The 16,557-nt window shown below is 37.4% G+C and overlaps 1 protein-coding gene across 1 annotated transcript in view; it reads right to left on the bottom strand.

Moving 5' to 3' along the window:
* Positions 1-16,557, bottom strand: part of LOC142324020 (multiple inositol polyphosphate phosphatase 1-like) — a 68,316-nt gene that overhangs the window by 32,956 nt on the left and 18,803 nt on the right. Inside the window, exons 4-6 of the mRNA XM_075364586.1 lie at positions 14,053-14,178; positions 12,186-12,336; positions 8,320-8,417 (exon numbers count right to left, since the gene is read on the bottom strand). Of these exons, the coding sequence (XP_075220701.1) occupies positions 8,320-8,417; positions 12,186-12,336; positions 14,053-14,178 (375 nt within the window). The remainder of the gene's footprint in view (positions 1-8,319; positions 8,418-12,185; positions 12,337-14,052; positions 14,179-16,557) is intronic.

The raw sequence follows: 16,557 nt of genomic DNA, 5'->3' as shown, positions 1-16,557 counted from the left end.
AGCCATTTGACTGGTTTGATGCAGATTTCCGAGATTCCCTATCGAGTGCCAGTTATTTCATTTTGGTATACACCTATGTCCTACGTCCTAACAATTTGTTTTACATATTCCAAATGTTGCCTGCCTGCACAATTTTTCCCATCTACCTGTCCCTCCAATAGCAAAGCAACTATTCCAGGATGCCTTAAGATGAGGCCTATAAGTCTGTTTCTTCTTTTAGCTATATTTTTCCATATGCTTCTTTCTTCATCTATTTGCCGCAACACCTCTTCATTTGTCACTTTATCCACCCATCTTATTTTTAACACTCTCCTATAACACCATATTTCAAAATCTTCTCTAATCTTTTCAGGTACTCTTATCGTCCAAGTTTCACTTCCATATAAAGCTATGCTCCAAACAAACTTTCAAAAATGTTTTCCTGATGTTTAAATTAATTTTTGATGTAAGCAAATTATATTTCTGATTGAGAGCTTATTTCACCTATCGTATTCGGCATTTTATATTGCTCCTGCTTCATCCATCTTTAGTAATTCTACTTCCCAAATAACAAAATTCTTCTATCTCCATAGTCTTTTCTCATTCTATTCTTATATTCAATGGTCCATCTACTTTATTTCTACTACATTTCATTACTTTTATTTTGTTCTTGTTTATTTTCATGTGGTAGTTCTTGCATAGGAATTCATCCATGCCATTCATTGTTTCTTCTAAATCATTTTTACTCTGAATCCTACGTTTTTTCTGAACATTTTATTCCAGTCTACATCAAATGCCTTTTCTAGTCTATAAATGCCATGTATGTTGGTTTGTTTTTTTTTTAATCTTCTTTCTACTATTAATCTGAGCGCTAAAACTGCTTCCCTTGTCCCTATACGTTTCCTGAAACCAAATTGGTCTTCTCCTAACACTTCTTTCACTTTCCTCTATATTCTTCTGTACAGAATTCTAGTTAAGATTTTTTATGCATGAGTAGTTAAGCTAATTGTTCTGTATTCTTCACATTTATCTGCTCCTGCTTTCTTTGGTATCCTGAAAATAACACTGTTTTTGAAGACTGATGGAACTTCCCCTTTTTCGTAAATATTACATGCCAGTTTGTATAATCTAACTATCACTTCCTCATGTGCACTGTGTAGTAAGTGCACGTGAGGAAGTGATGAAGAAGATACTTCTGCAAGTATCCCGTCTATCCCATGAGCCGTTCTGCCATTCAAATCTTTTAATGCTCTATTGAATTCAGATCTCAGCACTGTATCTCCCTTTTCATCCTCTTTGACTTCTTCTTCTTCTTCCTCTATAACACCAGTTTCTAATTCATTTCTTCCATGTAACTCTTCAATATATTACACCAACCTATCAACCTTTCCATTCATGTTATAAATCGGTGAACTATCTTTATTTAACACATTATTAGATTTTAACTTATGTACCACAAAATTTTCCTTAACTTTCCTGTATGCTCCATTTATTTTACCAATAATCTTTTTCTCATTTGCACTACCTGTTTATAGTATTTATTAATTGTCTATAGATCCTTTAACCTTCTTCATCACTAGCATTCTTATACTTTCTACGCTCATCCATCAGCTGCAATATATCCTCTGATATCCAAGGTTTTCTCTCACTTCTCTTTGTTCCGCCTAAGCTCGCTTCTGCTGATTTGAGAATTTCCTTTTTAACATTCTCCCAATCTTCTTCTATACTTTCTACCTTATCTTTTTTATTCAGAGCTCTTGCGATGTTCTTCTCAAAAATCTTCTTTACCTCCTTTTCCTCAAGCTTCTCTAAATTCCACCGATTCATCTGACACCTTTTCTTCAGGTTTTTAAAACCCAATCTACATTTCATTATCACTAAATTATGGTTGCTATCAATGTCTGCTCCTGGATATGCTTTGCAGTCGACGTGTTGATTTCTAAATCTTTGCTTTACCATGATATAATATATCTGATACCTTGCAGTATCGCCCAGCTTTTTCCATGTGCTTATTCTTCTATTATGTTTTTTAAACTGAGTGTTGGCAATTACTAAATTATACTTTGTGCAAAACTCAATAAGTTGGTCCCTTCTTTCACTTATTTTACTCAGCCTGTATTCGCCCACAATATTTCCTTCCTTGCCTTTTCTGATGTTTGCATTCTAATCTCCAGCTATCATTAAATTTTCATCCCCTTTTATATTTTTAATTGTTTTCTCAATTTCTTTGTATACAAACTACCTCATCATCAACATGGGCACTTATAGGCTTATAGATGTTAACAATCATCATCAGCTTAGGTTTTGATTTTATCCTGATTAGAATGATTGTAACATAAAGCTTGCAGCAATTTTGAAATATTCTACTCTCTTTCCTATCGTCTTGTTCATTACAATATCTACTCCAGTCTGCCCTTTATTTGACCCTGAGTTAATTATTCTAAAATCACTTATTTTTTTTAGTCTGCAGAGCTGGAGGAATACCATTTACAAACTTAGTGTTGGGCTCGCTAATAGGTTTCGCAAGATGTTGTTTGTGCGTTTCTCCTTCTGCAGTTCCCCTTCTGAAACTGCTTATGTGGCATTACTTCAGAAGGGGAGGGGGCAACGCCATCATGCACAGTATCCGGAGTTCCCTCAGCTTCATTGCACCAAGACAATCCCCACATGCTCGGGGGACCTTCTAGGCACCCAGACGCCAGCCTGTCCGACCCTGCACCCTCCAACGTCTCCTTCCCCTAAAGGATTCTTCTTCTGCTCTCAGTTCCACCATCAACTTTCTAGCAAAATTTTCCATGGCTTTCCAGCTGTCCACTCCATTAATTAGGACACTGGGTGTCTTCGAGCTGGAACATGATCTCTTATCTAACAGCATCAAGCATTACCTTGCGATCTTCTATAAAGTTTGGACAATGGAAAAATATGTGCAGTGGAGTTTCCTCTACCCTGCACTCCGGACAGCTGTCAGTGCAATCCAAATTAAATCGGAAAAGATAAGATCTAAAGCCCCCATGGCCCGCCAGGAGCTGTGCATAGCTGTATCCCAGCGAGCCATGCAGCCTCCCACGCCATGCTCTCACAACTCCAGTGAGCTGGTGCGTCCACCGGCCCTTCATGCACCAGTCCCATCTCTCTTGCCATTCTATCATCAGCTCATCCATGATTTCCTGGGCTTTTCTCTTCTTGTCAGGTGATGGCAAAGTCCTCTGTTCCTTGAGTTTCTCCCACATAATTATCTGCAGATCTACCGGCAAGCGCCCAGCCAGGACTTCTGCAGCTTCCCTGGAAACTGTTCGATATGTTGATGTCATTCTCAGAGAGCATCTTTGGTAAATAGATTCCAGCTTGCCTCTGTATATTCTGTATTTCGATACTCCTCCCCAGATATCCACACGTACTCGTAACATGTAGTATGCAACTCCCATAAGCACTGCTGAGCTTGTGTCTGCTGCGCTCCTGAGCTGGTCCGTCAGTGTTTGGAAGAAGGCCAGCGTTAAGACTTAGTGTCTTATCCGCCTTCTCAGGTGCTTCGATGGCTTGTGTCCCGAACCTAAGTCTTGCGTTAATCCAGAGGCCGAGATACTTGATCGCCGGCCTCGTAACTATCCTCCTGCCTTCCAGCATAAAGGCCAATTTGGGCTCCTTTTTGACAGTTGTTATTGCTCCGGCCTCAGTTTTATCTGGAGCCAGCGACAATCCGACCCGTCCATCCAGCCTTTATCACATAGAATGAGTCGCAGGCCTTAGAGTCGGCCTCCCGCCGTTTGTCAGTACTGATCACCAAAGCTAGATCATCCACATACCCAAATAGTTTCACGTCCTGAGAAAGGGGATGTAGAAGACGCCGTTGTAGGCAAGATCTCGCAGAGTCCGTCCAAGGACCGTCCCCTGTGGAACTCCCCAGTAAAGGCTCCGTTCAACCGATCCGCTCTTCACCTGGCAAACAAGACGACGCCACTTGATGTACCACCGCACCAGCCGGATCAGGTACATAGGGACCCCAAAATTCCCCAGTGAACTCATTATTGGGATGTGCGAAATGCTATTAAAAGCATTTTTCACATCCAGCGTTATCAGGACGCAGATCTTACTCCCGCCACCTCTTGTAATCCTCTGCGCCTCGTCGTAGACCCCGGCTACGGCATTCATGGAGGACCTACCTTTGCGAAAACCGAACTGGTATGCCGAGAGTGCGCCCACCTCTTCTACTGCTGTAGTTATCCATCGCTGAAGTATCCTTTCGAGGACCTTTGCCAGCTATCTATTAATGCCAGTGGCCGGTAGGAGGAAGGGAGTGTAAGGTCCTTGCTGACCTTAGGGGCCAAAACCAATCGCTGCTTTTTCCACCTGTCCGGTTAGACTCCCTCCGCTAAACAGACGTTATAGACATTCAAAAAGGCGTCCGGCTCGGCCCGGGCCGCCAACTTCACTATCAGCTTCGGCACCAGATCCGGCACAGGCGCCTTACTCGGCGGTATTCGTGATACTGCCTCCGCTAATTCCTACTTTGTAATGGAAGAGGAGAGTTTCTCATTACCTCCTCCATCAGCCTTTAACTCCTCCCCGTAGGGGAAGAACCCCTCTATGATGTTCTGTACTTCCTGTGCGTCTATTGTGACAAGAGCTTTAAGTCTTAGCACCCTTTTAATCAAAAGCCTGTAGGATCTACCCTACGGGTCAACGTCCACTTCTGAAATTAACATTCTCCAGGCCCTCCTCTTCGACTCTCGTATTCATGGTACGAGATCTTTCCTGTATTCCGCAGTGTATATTGCTCTCAGGGAATAAAGGGACTCCCGCATCATCCGTCTTCGTGCTTTACGACACTCCTCCATCTTTATCGCCATTTCAGGGGTCCACCAGTAAGTGGATGAGTGGCCCCGCTTGTCGTATCGCCACGGGAGTCCTCGAGGCAGCCCGCCATGCGGGAAGCCATGTCCTCCGCTATAGTAGCTTCTTGTACATCCCGTAAGTCGAGTGACTCGGCCAGGGTCTCTGGGTCAAGGTCTCTAGTACTCCACTCGCAAAACGTAGGCGGTCCGCCTCGAACAGGACCAACATCAAAAATTGTCATTGTGATCCCCTAGTGGTCGCTACCTGTGAACTCCCCAGAGACCCGCCAGTCGGGATCCGCACAGCTAATTCTGGCCAAGCAATTGTCAGGTCCACGACGGATCCCGTCAAGCCCCTCCTGAATGTGTAAGGTCCTCTTCTGTTGATGCAGACCATGTCCAGCCCTGCAGCAGCATCCATGACCAACCTGCCGTGCACGTCCGTTCTCGTCGATCAGGAGTTAAAATTACCCGCCAGAAGTGCCGGCCGGCGTGTGTGGAGATCCCTTAACAATTCGGCCAGGATTTCCTTGTACCGTTCTACGTGAATGTTGGGCGAGATGTAGCACGAAAAGTGATACATGGCAGGGACGCGCACGACGAAATTGCGGCAGTGCCATCCTCGGACATTATCCAATCCGCACCAGGACGGAGTGCATACGGCTCGAAGACAAGCGCAATATATGCGCCCGCCTCCGAGACGCGCTGCGCCAGCATATCGCGTGCCAGCGACGAGTGATTCATATTAAGTAGGACCACCTTCATCAACATACCAAGGATTGACCGGTCATCCTCCCGGTACTCCTTCCTGGTCTCCTTATTGCCTCCCTTGGGGCATGCGGCACCGCCGGTGCAGTGCTCTTCTACATTACAAGATAGTCACTTTGATGGTCTCTTGCAATCAGCCGCCCGGTCGCCTGCTCCGCTTTATCCTCACCTCTATAATTCTTTGCTGTATGTTCAGTCTCCAAACATCGGTAGCATCGCCGAGGGAGGTCAACGACGTCCACTCTGCAGGAGAGCAGTCCTATGCGGATTCTATCCTTCTGTGTTAGTGAGTAAACAAGTGGCGCTGGGAATCGGCAGGTTACCACAACAGCCTCTCCGAAACCCGGTCTTATGTTCACCTTCAGATCGCCCGGCATTTCTTGCTCGGTTGCCACCGCCAATCCTTGTAAAATCTCCAAATTGAATGTCGCTCTCCAAATCCCTTATTCTGAGAACGACTGATCTGGTCTTCGTGTGGACCTTCCTTCTTTAATCGCTGATCATATGAATTTTCTGAATACACCAGTAGCATCTTTGTCTTTCCTCACCTTGACTTCCATTCTGTCCTCAGCCTTCCTGACGGAAAGAATTTGCGTGGCCGCCGGGAGACCACTACCTCTGACCTGACCGTTTTAAGTAATTCCGCGTACGATGTATTCATTTTAACCACAAGCGTCTCTGTTTTGTCATTTTCCTTTGTTGGCCCAGCGCTGCTTCACGCAGCAGGCAGCTTATCCATTGGGGTAATGATATGAAACCGGCATCCGGTCCTCCTGCCTTCGCATTATAAAATTTTGCGGGTGAATTCCGCCGTATCTTGGTCCATATAATTCAGTCTGCAGCTGTCCGAAACAGCCGCCACTATTATTGCTAACCTTCTGGAAAATATCGATAAGAGCCTGAGCTAAGTTGGTTATATCGTCAGAATCCATGACGCAACGTGGAACTTGTTGGTGATTGGGGCCACACCCTCTGCATCACCAATCAATCTGGCCTTCACTGTGGCTGTCACAACAGTCCCGGTTTTAATGCCGAGTTTATTCAGAAGCCTATGGGGGCTTGGCCGCCAGGGGCGCCTTGCCCTCCTTCATTGCGTGCATGTCTATTATGGCCAGCGTATTAATTGCCCCCCTCGTCTCTATCACATATTACAACGAACGTGTTTCTGAAAGGTTTTTCGGCCAACCCTTCTTGATCGCTCGATTAACTAAAGTGTAGTGCGTCTTAGATGGGGCAACCAGTCACGACCTACGTCTGTATGGCCATTTCTATTGTTTGACGCTTCACGGTGCTTAAAGGAGTACTATTAACCAGCCTCCTAAAGTCCTTGACTGCGGTACTAATATCTTTTCGAGTTTTTTAATACTGCGCTTTACGTTCTAGTCCATATTTTTTCGTAACTTCTTAGCCAGTCGTTCAAACCGTCTGACCAGTTCTACCTGAAGAGGTACTTCCTCCTCGTCAGTGGAGTGCCTTGATTTAGAGAGTGCCCTCTCCTGCTCTCTGAAGCAGGTCTAGGAAGGGAGATACTCGACCTGAGCATCCGCCAGTGTTGTGCCACTAATTGTCTGCACAGGCGCCACATCCATTTTGCCTTGCCTCGAGGTCATCGGCTCCGAAGCTTTTTCCGGGATTACCTCCGTAATGGTGGGCCGGACAAGGAAGAATTTTCTCGTTCCGAGATCTACGCTACGTCCCGCGTCCAACGATACCTCACAAGGTAACTTTGGAGGGGGGATAATGTATCTAAACAATCTGTATCTTAAAAGAAATAAATCAAAATAAATATATCTTATGAATAATAAAATTAAAATTAAATTATCACCAATGTTCAGATAATAATATAATAAAGTTATCAACTACGATAACAGCCACCTGCCTTCCTTCAAAAACAAGTAAACAACTGAAGTTAATAGCACACAATAATAGCCCTTATTACCTACTAGTAACAAAGGTAAGAAAGAAACCTCACACTCTTTTTTTTTTTATAGAGTGTTTTTTTTTTTTTTATAAACAGTCCGTCGTCCAACCAAAACTCATAAAATAAAAAACTAATCACTTCCAAAATAACCATCCAACAATTGCCCATCTTACAGCCCAAATAAAAAAATCAATAAAAACCAATCCAAAAAAGAAGAAAAACAGGGAGCGAACTAACAACGTCCACACTCAACAAAATCTCCCACTATACTCATTCTAAAGTCACCTGATCAAAAGTCATTTTCCTCTTCCCACCGAACCTCACTAATTCCTATTACATCTACATTTAACCTACCCATTTCTCTTTATATCCTCTACCTACCAATTTTTTTTAGAATTCTAACATTGTACACTGACTCATAGAATCTTATTTCCATCAGGATATTTTGGATATGGAAAAGCAATACCAGGGCAAGTGGGGTCAGAGCATTCTAGCTGACTATTTGGACCATAAACAGATATGTTCATGATGCAAAATATCACAAAAAATTAAACATTACTACTTTTTAGTTACGATTATATAATACTGAGAATGCATTTTAAATACATAATGTTTTAAAATTAAAATAGTTGTCTCCAAAAATCCGTATGTGCTAGACTAATTCTGAAACCACATTTGAATTCAATGTGAAAAATACTATTAGATTCACCCATTTTCACTTCTGGGACAAAAAATAAATCAAATTTTGTATACCAGTGTAATTAAATGATAAACTTTCATTCAAAGTTAAATGTTTAAGAAAAACATTAATCTACTAACCTCAAGATCTTTCAGTGAAAAAATATGACACCAAGGAGAATCTTTATTATTCCAAGCAAATTCTGATGCGCATGTTTTGAACATAATACTAATTTCATCTAAAAAAAAAGAAGATAAATTTTATGGTTTATTATAAGGAAGCCCAAGAATTCAGCTGTATCACATACTGAAAAACGTGAATTTTTCTTTGGTTTTTAGAAAATCATGAACAAAAACCATTTATAAATATTTACTGATATTACTGAAATTGGTAAAGTGTTATTTCTAAAATTGAGAATACCGATTCAATAAAAACTTGTTCAACTTCTTTATAATCTAACTTTCTAATGTTTTTATTATGTAAATTCTATTTCTGTCAGATTTTGATGTTAAATTTGAATCTAAACTGTGATATAAGCCATAAATTTAACAATTCATACCTAAAAAATATATCACATGGAATATTCCACAGCTGACTTCCATTTGGTTGATGAAAATAAACTGGATATCAAATGGTGGATATACAATAATCACCAGTAATCTACAATGCATTCATAAAGTCACATGATCCAAAGCAGATGCCCATCCTACACTTGGAAGTTTGTTGGTATAGAATTTTAGGCAAGGTACATATTTTGTCCAGACTGTACCAGTACCAGACAAGGTCAAAACACATAGATCATATGATTCATTGTCCTTGTGTCTGTATCAGTAGTTTTGCAGAAGTACAATATGCATACAATTTTTACAAGCCCTACATACATTTATTGTGGGATATTATTTAATTACTTCATCTTATTCTGAATGCCAGATTGTTTTATGGCTAATTTTCTCAGTGTGCAATACCAGATAAATTGATTATTTTTCATTAAGTGTCATATGTGAAACAGGAAATGTAACTGATCATAAATGTAGTAATTTTCCATCAGAATTACATGACATTAATCAGCTTCTTTTACGTTTCCTAGGAAAGTAAATCAAAACTTTGCTCAGCAGACTGGACTTAAGGTCAAGTTCATAAGGCTACAGGAAAAAATCTAGTTATGCTTGTATTAAATTTTAGTAGTTCAAGAACTTTGAGAATCTGACTTTAACAGTTGACTTCAGAAGTATAGATGGTTTAAATATTTCATCTTTCTGGATATATTAACAGACAATACAATAATCTCTAAGAATCCCTACATTTATTATGAAATTTGCATATTAGCTAATGTATGGGGTAATAACCTTACAGAGAATTCTGACAGCAGAAGTTTTTGATGGTGAGTTTACAAAAGCTGGTATCAAAATACAATAAGTTCCGAATTATAGTAACAACCCACATTCTGGTATGTGAAATACTGCACACCTGTAGGTAACACAGAACACATTTTATAAAACCATTTTCTTTTACATGTTAATTAAAGGTTATTTTTGTAATAGTCCTAATATATTGTTTTCCAAATTATATTCATCAAGACAGTGGCAGAGATGTACAGGTGTCCCATGAAGAAATGGAGAAACTTTCAGGACATGTTCTACTGGTGACAATAATGAAAAAAAATCATATAAACATAGGTCTGGAAACCCTTTGTTTTCAAGTTATGGTTAGCCTGGATATCAGATTTTCTAATACAAAGAAGCTCTACTGTAATTTTTAGGACCCAAATTAAGGAGTAAAGCTGGTATTTCTTATGTAATTTGAACTGGGAAATAGGGTAAAACAGGTCCCAGAACTGTAACTCCCAGTAGTTTTTAAGATATTCGACGTAAAACACAAAATTTGGTGTCGAAAACAAGTTTTTTTTTTTAAGTTTGTAGCACAAGACTAATAAATGTGGAAGATTTAGTAATAAAACTTATAGATAATTTAATTTTAAGAAAATTAATGTAAATACAGTCAATAAAAAGTAAATAAAAACTTTTAAAAATTAATTTTTATTGAAGCAAAACTGACAAAAAAATAGACAGAAAATTGTATTATTCGGTACCTAATAAATGTTATTCTAATATAGCAAATCAAAAAAATAAAATACATGAAATGATAACTGGTAGCAGAATAACAAACCTCAGTTACAGTAAATGTTCGAAATTCCCTCCTTCACAACGTACACAGCACCATGCCCGATGTAAAATATTTCCGGTGGCTTTCCATATCATCTCAGGATTGTTTCATATACATTCAATAGCATTTCTTATTTTAATGATTAACTCTTTTTAACTTTTATCGTTTTCTTATGACCTCAAATAAACTAATGGAGTGGCATTAAGTCAGGTGATGGTAGTGACCGATTGATTGGTCCACTACATCCAATTCAATTGAAATTAGCATTCAAATTATTTCTAGCTACTAAAGAAAAACGTGGCGGTGCACCATTCTGCTGGAACATCATTTGCGATCTAGTTTGTAAAGGTACATCCACCAAAGAGCCGGCAAACTATTTTTCAAGAAATGAATGTCTGCATCTCCCGTAAGGTTTTCATTTAAAACAAATGGTCCCAGAATTTTGTCAAAAATAATGTCACACCAAACATTAATGACCACCAACTCTATGTTGGAAACTAGTTTCCATAGTACCATTTGGGTTTTCTTTGTTTCGTAAAGACTATTTTTAGAAATGAAGACTTCGTTTCTCATAAAAGTGGCTTCATCAGTAAATAAAATTGAATTTACCTTATCAGTGTTGTCTAGAAGCTGACACAAGTTTAATCACCGGAGGTAATCTGCTGGCTGCAAATTTTGATCCTTCTGCAAGCAGAAAGGATAAGGATTTTCTTTCAGTAGGATATACCACACTTTGTTGGCAACAAACCATTGCCACATGAAATTCCCTTGTACTAATGCCTGGGCTGCACTGAACATGCTGAATCGCGCGATGTTCATTATTAACATGATGATTTAATTAGCGTTCAACAAAAAACGAATGTGTTGGAAATGACCCTTTCATTCGTAAATGCTGATATACCGAAGAATGCTTAAAGAACACTTTAAGAAGAATATTTATTAGGTACAGAAAGAATAATATGATATTTTGTCTGTTTTGCTTCAATAAAAAACCGATTTTTAAAAGATTTTATTCACTTTTTTTTGGTTGTATTTACATTAATTTCCTCTGAATTAAATTATCTATAAGTTTTGTTACTAAATCTTCTGCATTTATCAGTCATTTAACAAAGTTTTTTAGGTTTGTACTACAAACCTAAAAAAACGTGTTTTTCGGTACCGAATTTTGGGTTTTAGGTCGGATATCTTAAAAACTACTGGGAGTTACAGTTTTGGGACCTGTTTTTTGCTATTTCCCAGCTCAAACTACATAACAAACAACCAACTTTACTCCTTAATTTTGATCCTAAAAATTACAGTAGAGATTCTTTTTATTAAAAAAGCTGAAATCCAGGCGAAATATTTCACTAGACGTAACTAGAAAACAAAGCGTTTCCAGACCTATATTTATATGAACTTTTTTTGTTATCTTCACCAGTAGAACATGTCCTAAACGTTTTTCCTTTTCTTTGTGGGACACCTGTATAAAGGGGGATAAAAAGTAGTGAATGTAATACAGGCAGTTTAGATCAAATTTATATAATTATTTCAGAGGAAACAAAGTAAAACAAGATAAGTAATAATATACCAAAAGAGTAGCTGGGAATAGATAACTTAACTAGAGTTAAAAAAAATTACTGTTTACATAAAAATGCTGCATTTGGAGGATAAGTATAATAGAAGAGTGAATGAAAGTGAAGTGGATGACTATGATGATAGGAGAATTGGAGGACTTCAATCCCCAATATTCCTTACATCAATAAATGGAAAATAACTCTAGATAATATATGAGGATGGACACTTAAAAAGAGAGAATCGATATAAGATAATGATTTTTCACACAGGAATAAGCTAATTTCTTTACCAAAAGTCAAAGTTTCATTCAGTCCAAGGCGGTGTGTTACATCAAAACTCAGCTGTTCAACTTCTTCACCAATAAGAAATTCAAAATGTTCTATAAATTTTTCTGGATTATTCTTGACATGTTTTTTCCACTTTCTACAATATTTATGAAACTGGAAAAATATGAAAAAATATATGTCAAACAAAAGAACACTTAACTATATTAACTAAAACTGTAATAATGTAAAATTTAATTAATAAAAATAATGGAAAATAATGTTTACAAATACCTGTATACCACTGATTGGATGCTTAGCTGTGCACATCACGGTGCATTCCTAGTTGCAGGTAAAGGAAAGGCCTCCTTGGAGGTAACTCCATTGCAGGCACCAGCCTCGGTGGCGCGAATGGTAGCATCTTGGCCTTTCATTCAGAGGTCCCGGGTTCAAATCCAGTCAGGCATGGCATTTTCACACACGCTACAAATCATTCATCTCATACACTGAAGTAATGCCTAACAGTGGTCCCGAAGATTACACAAAAACAAAAAAAGGTAAAGGAAAGGATATTAATAAAACAGGTGACAAGGGATAATCAAAAAAGCAATTATGTACAGAAAGTGGCAATATGTGAGGAAGAATAAGCAGACACTGCACCTGCAAAATCCTAAGAACAACAATGAAAAAGGTAAAGGGGAAAATGAGGAGGATGTTAATGTTGACTGGAAATGCTCTGTCCTGGGTGTCTAGTACTGAAGAGGTTGTCGATTGCATAATTGAGAAGTTAAGACATCCTAGATTTGAACAAAATAGAAAATGGAAGGGTAAAGAAAAAAATACATGAAAACTATATTAAAGTAATGTTAAAAAGTAAAAATAGCGGCAAAGAAACATTTTTCAAAGAAAATAACTTTGTAAGTGATTGAATTATCAAAATCAGGATGATGATACTTATTAATATAAAAAAAGAACTGAAAGAGTATATGAACCACAGTTTGGTTATAGAGATGAAGATAATAAAACATTTTTTGATAGATTGGAATATCAGAGAAAGGAGTGATGGTGATAACAAGTAATTTAAATATTTAGCAGTAGAGAGTACATAGCAAGATCCAACAAGTATAAAACAAGAAATTAAGTGTGAGAGGGAATGGTTGATTTTTGTGAGAAAATGTAATCTTTTTTTTTTTTTAGTTTGGCAATTGGTGATTTCCACTGGCTAGACTGTTGTTAAGTTTCAATCAGAACTGCAGCACCAACTCTCATCCCCATCACAACTTTTCTAAGAAACTTCAGGTCATTTAGAAGCTGACCCTTCAAATCACAGCACATATTAACACAACAGAGAAACAAATCTTGCAGCAATGTTTCAAGTTCATATCTTTTGTTTTTGCTGATATAAACTCCAAGACATACAAGTTAACTCAGAAATCTCTTCAACTGTCCAAAAATAGTCTTCATTTCAACGTAAAATCAAGATTTTCATTGTTTCTGATCATGGAAGATTGGCTATGTCATGTTTGTTTGGTCTTCAAGTGACATTTCCCCTTGTGCAAAAACTATTCACTGACTTGTGTTTTAGTTAAAGTATTTTTGTTAAAAATACTTTGAAGCATCACAGTTTTATTAGACAGTTTTCCTGAAGAAACAAGATTTCATGATGACTGTTTTTTTAAGTCAATAGTAACAGAAATCAAAGAACACCTTATGAACCACACCGAGCAACACTGCAAGAGAGACAGGAGAAAAATACTGTAATAGGCTTGCTATATCTAGCAGTATAACCTACAACTAAGTTTAAATTGCTCCCCACCAGATACATATTCTAGTTATTTTTGGGTGGCCCCAAATAAATTAAAAACGAGTAAAGTAAATTAATAAATAAAGTACCTTTAGGACAAATCTATCATCAAAAGAATCTGGAAATGTTAAACGATTTGTTTCATTACTACCAAATAATCCAAGAGCGTAGTTATAAGCACTCAGTTTAGTCCTATCTGATATTGTGTGGCGAAACTAAAGAAAAAAAAGAGAAAAAAATTATTAATTAAAAATAATAAAATTATTAATAAAAAAATAAAAGAACAATAAATTCTCTGATAACCTACTTTTTGTAGTATCAACCAGTATGCTGCAGTAATGAACAAATAAATATCTTTCATGCTCTTAAAACCACTAATGTTTCCATTCTGTTCATTCCTATTCAATTTTGTTTTATGACTTTAATTTTCTTTTAAACTACGTACTATGTAAAGGATTAATTTATCTTAGCTCTTCCATAAGAAATAGTTTTAAAAGAAAATCATGAAATCATTACAATAAAAAATATAAGAAATAATGTCTGTTATTACAGTCATCATTTGTTTGAAACATTTTTCTATAATTTTTGTTTCAAGATATATAAACTTAAGTGTAAATATGATATCACTCTGGAAAAAATACTGAATTAGCATTTCCTTCTTGTTCAGTGGGTCCCAAACACATTAATATTTTGAATTTATATCAATTTTAATTAACTGAATAAGATTTATAAATTATTTAGTTATGATTTTCAAAGAAAAAATTAATTAACAGAAATGTGTAATTTTTTGAGCGATTTTAATGTTTCTATTAACATAAAGGCCATGTGTAAACACAGCCTATTTAGACTGTGTTTACACAGAGCCTAAATTTAACAGATATGGTGAAATCTTGAACTTAAAATTTAAAGTAAATTAATTCATAAGAATTATTCCATCCATAATAAAAATGTATAATACTATACATTTTTTTTTTATTATTTATTTACGAGGATGTTTGATAAGTCAGCGACTTCTCAGAAGATAACACTACAATTGCTACTTTCTCTCATCATTTATGTCTTATCTTATCTAGACTTGCATAAAAAGTTTCCAGTCATTCTGATAATTAGTAGATATTTGACAGTGCTTGAAAGTTGATGTGTCAAAAAACCATGGAAAACATGAATTCCGTGCACTCATAAAACCCTACTATTTGTGAGGAAAAGTAATAAAGGAGACAAAACAAAAGCTTTAAAATATTATTAAGAGTCTGCTCCTTCACATAGAATGGAAGGAATAAGTAGTTTAAGTAGTTCATAAGTAGTTTACTGAATTTCACCATGATTGTACGAGTACAAGTGATGCTGAGCATTCAGGATGTCCAAAAGAGGTGACTACTCAAGATATGATCAATAAAATCCATAATATCATACTGGAAGATTGCTGAACAATGGTACATGAGATTAGTGAAATCATAAACATTTCAACTGAACAATTATGGTGAATTTTACATGAGTGGTTGGGTATAGGAAACCTATCGGCAAGATGGGTGCTGATGAAATATAATGATAATGAAACATATTCATTATTATATGCCGGAACAAAACAGTAATCAAAAATGTAGCCGGATAAAACATACTCGCTCTGAAAAAGGCAAGATGGTTCCATCAGCTGGTAAGGTCATGGCCACGGTTTTCTGGGATGCACATGATACATTGATCAATTATTTACAGAAACGAAAACTATCACAGGAGAGTATTACAACTCACTATTACAAAAATTTAATGTGATACTGAAGAAAAAGCAGCCTGATTTAGCGAAAAAAAAGTGCTCTTTTACCACAATAATGCAACAGTCACAGTCGATTACAGAGGCTAAGTACAAGTACTTAGCTAAAAACCCACCAAAAAAACTGTAAAAACACAGAGTGAACAAAACCAGTGCGACCACTAGGAAATCTCCAACTCGACTGTCATCGTTCGTCAGTATGTAATCTTCTTTCTTTTTCCTGTTTAGCCTCCGGTAACTACCGTTTAGATAATACTTCAGAGGATGAATGAGGATGATATGTATGAGTGTAAATGAAGTGTAGTCTTGTACATTCTCAGTTCGACCATTCCTGAGATGTGTGGTTAATTAAAACCACCACCAAAGAACACCGGTATCCACGATCTAGTGTTAAATCCATGTAAAAATAACTGACTTTACTAGGACTTGAACGCTGGAACTTTCGACTTCCAAATCAGCTGATCTGAGAAGACGCGTTCACCACTAGACCAACCCATTAGGTTTTGAATCCCGGTCAGGCATAGCATTTTCACACGCTACAAAATTACCATTTTTTTCTCATCCTCTGAAGCAACATAAATTAATAACTGTTATTTTTGTCACTGCGCCATCTGATGTGGTGAACACATTGGGAAAGGTCGTTTAATTAAGTTTCATTTACATCATTGTATTGTCTTGCCAGGTAGAAAATACCCTGCTTGTGATTGGAAACTCGCAAAATGAATTAAACATTAACATAGATGATTTTTCAATTTACGTTACTTGTAGAACTTTAGCTACTGTTGAGAGGCTGCTCAAAACAAAATAATCCATTTAGAATAATGGT

The sequence above is a fragment of the Lycorma delicatula genome, chromosome 4 (genome assembly GCF_047948215.1).
Source record: "Lycorma delicatula isolate Av1 chromosome 4, ASM4794821v1, whole genome shotgun sequence".
In the NCBI taxonomy this organism is placed as follows: Eukaryota; Metazoa; Arthropoda; class Insecta; order Hemiptera; family Fulgoridae; genus Lycorma; species Lycorma delicatula.
The sequence above is the reverse complement of the archived record's forward strand: the minus strand, read 5'-3'. Positions and strand labels throughout refer to the sequence as shown.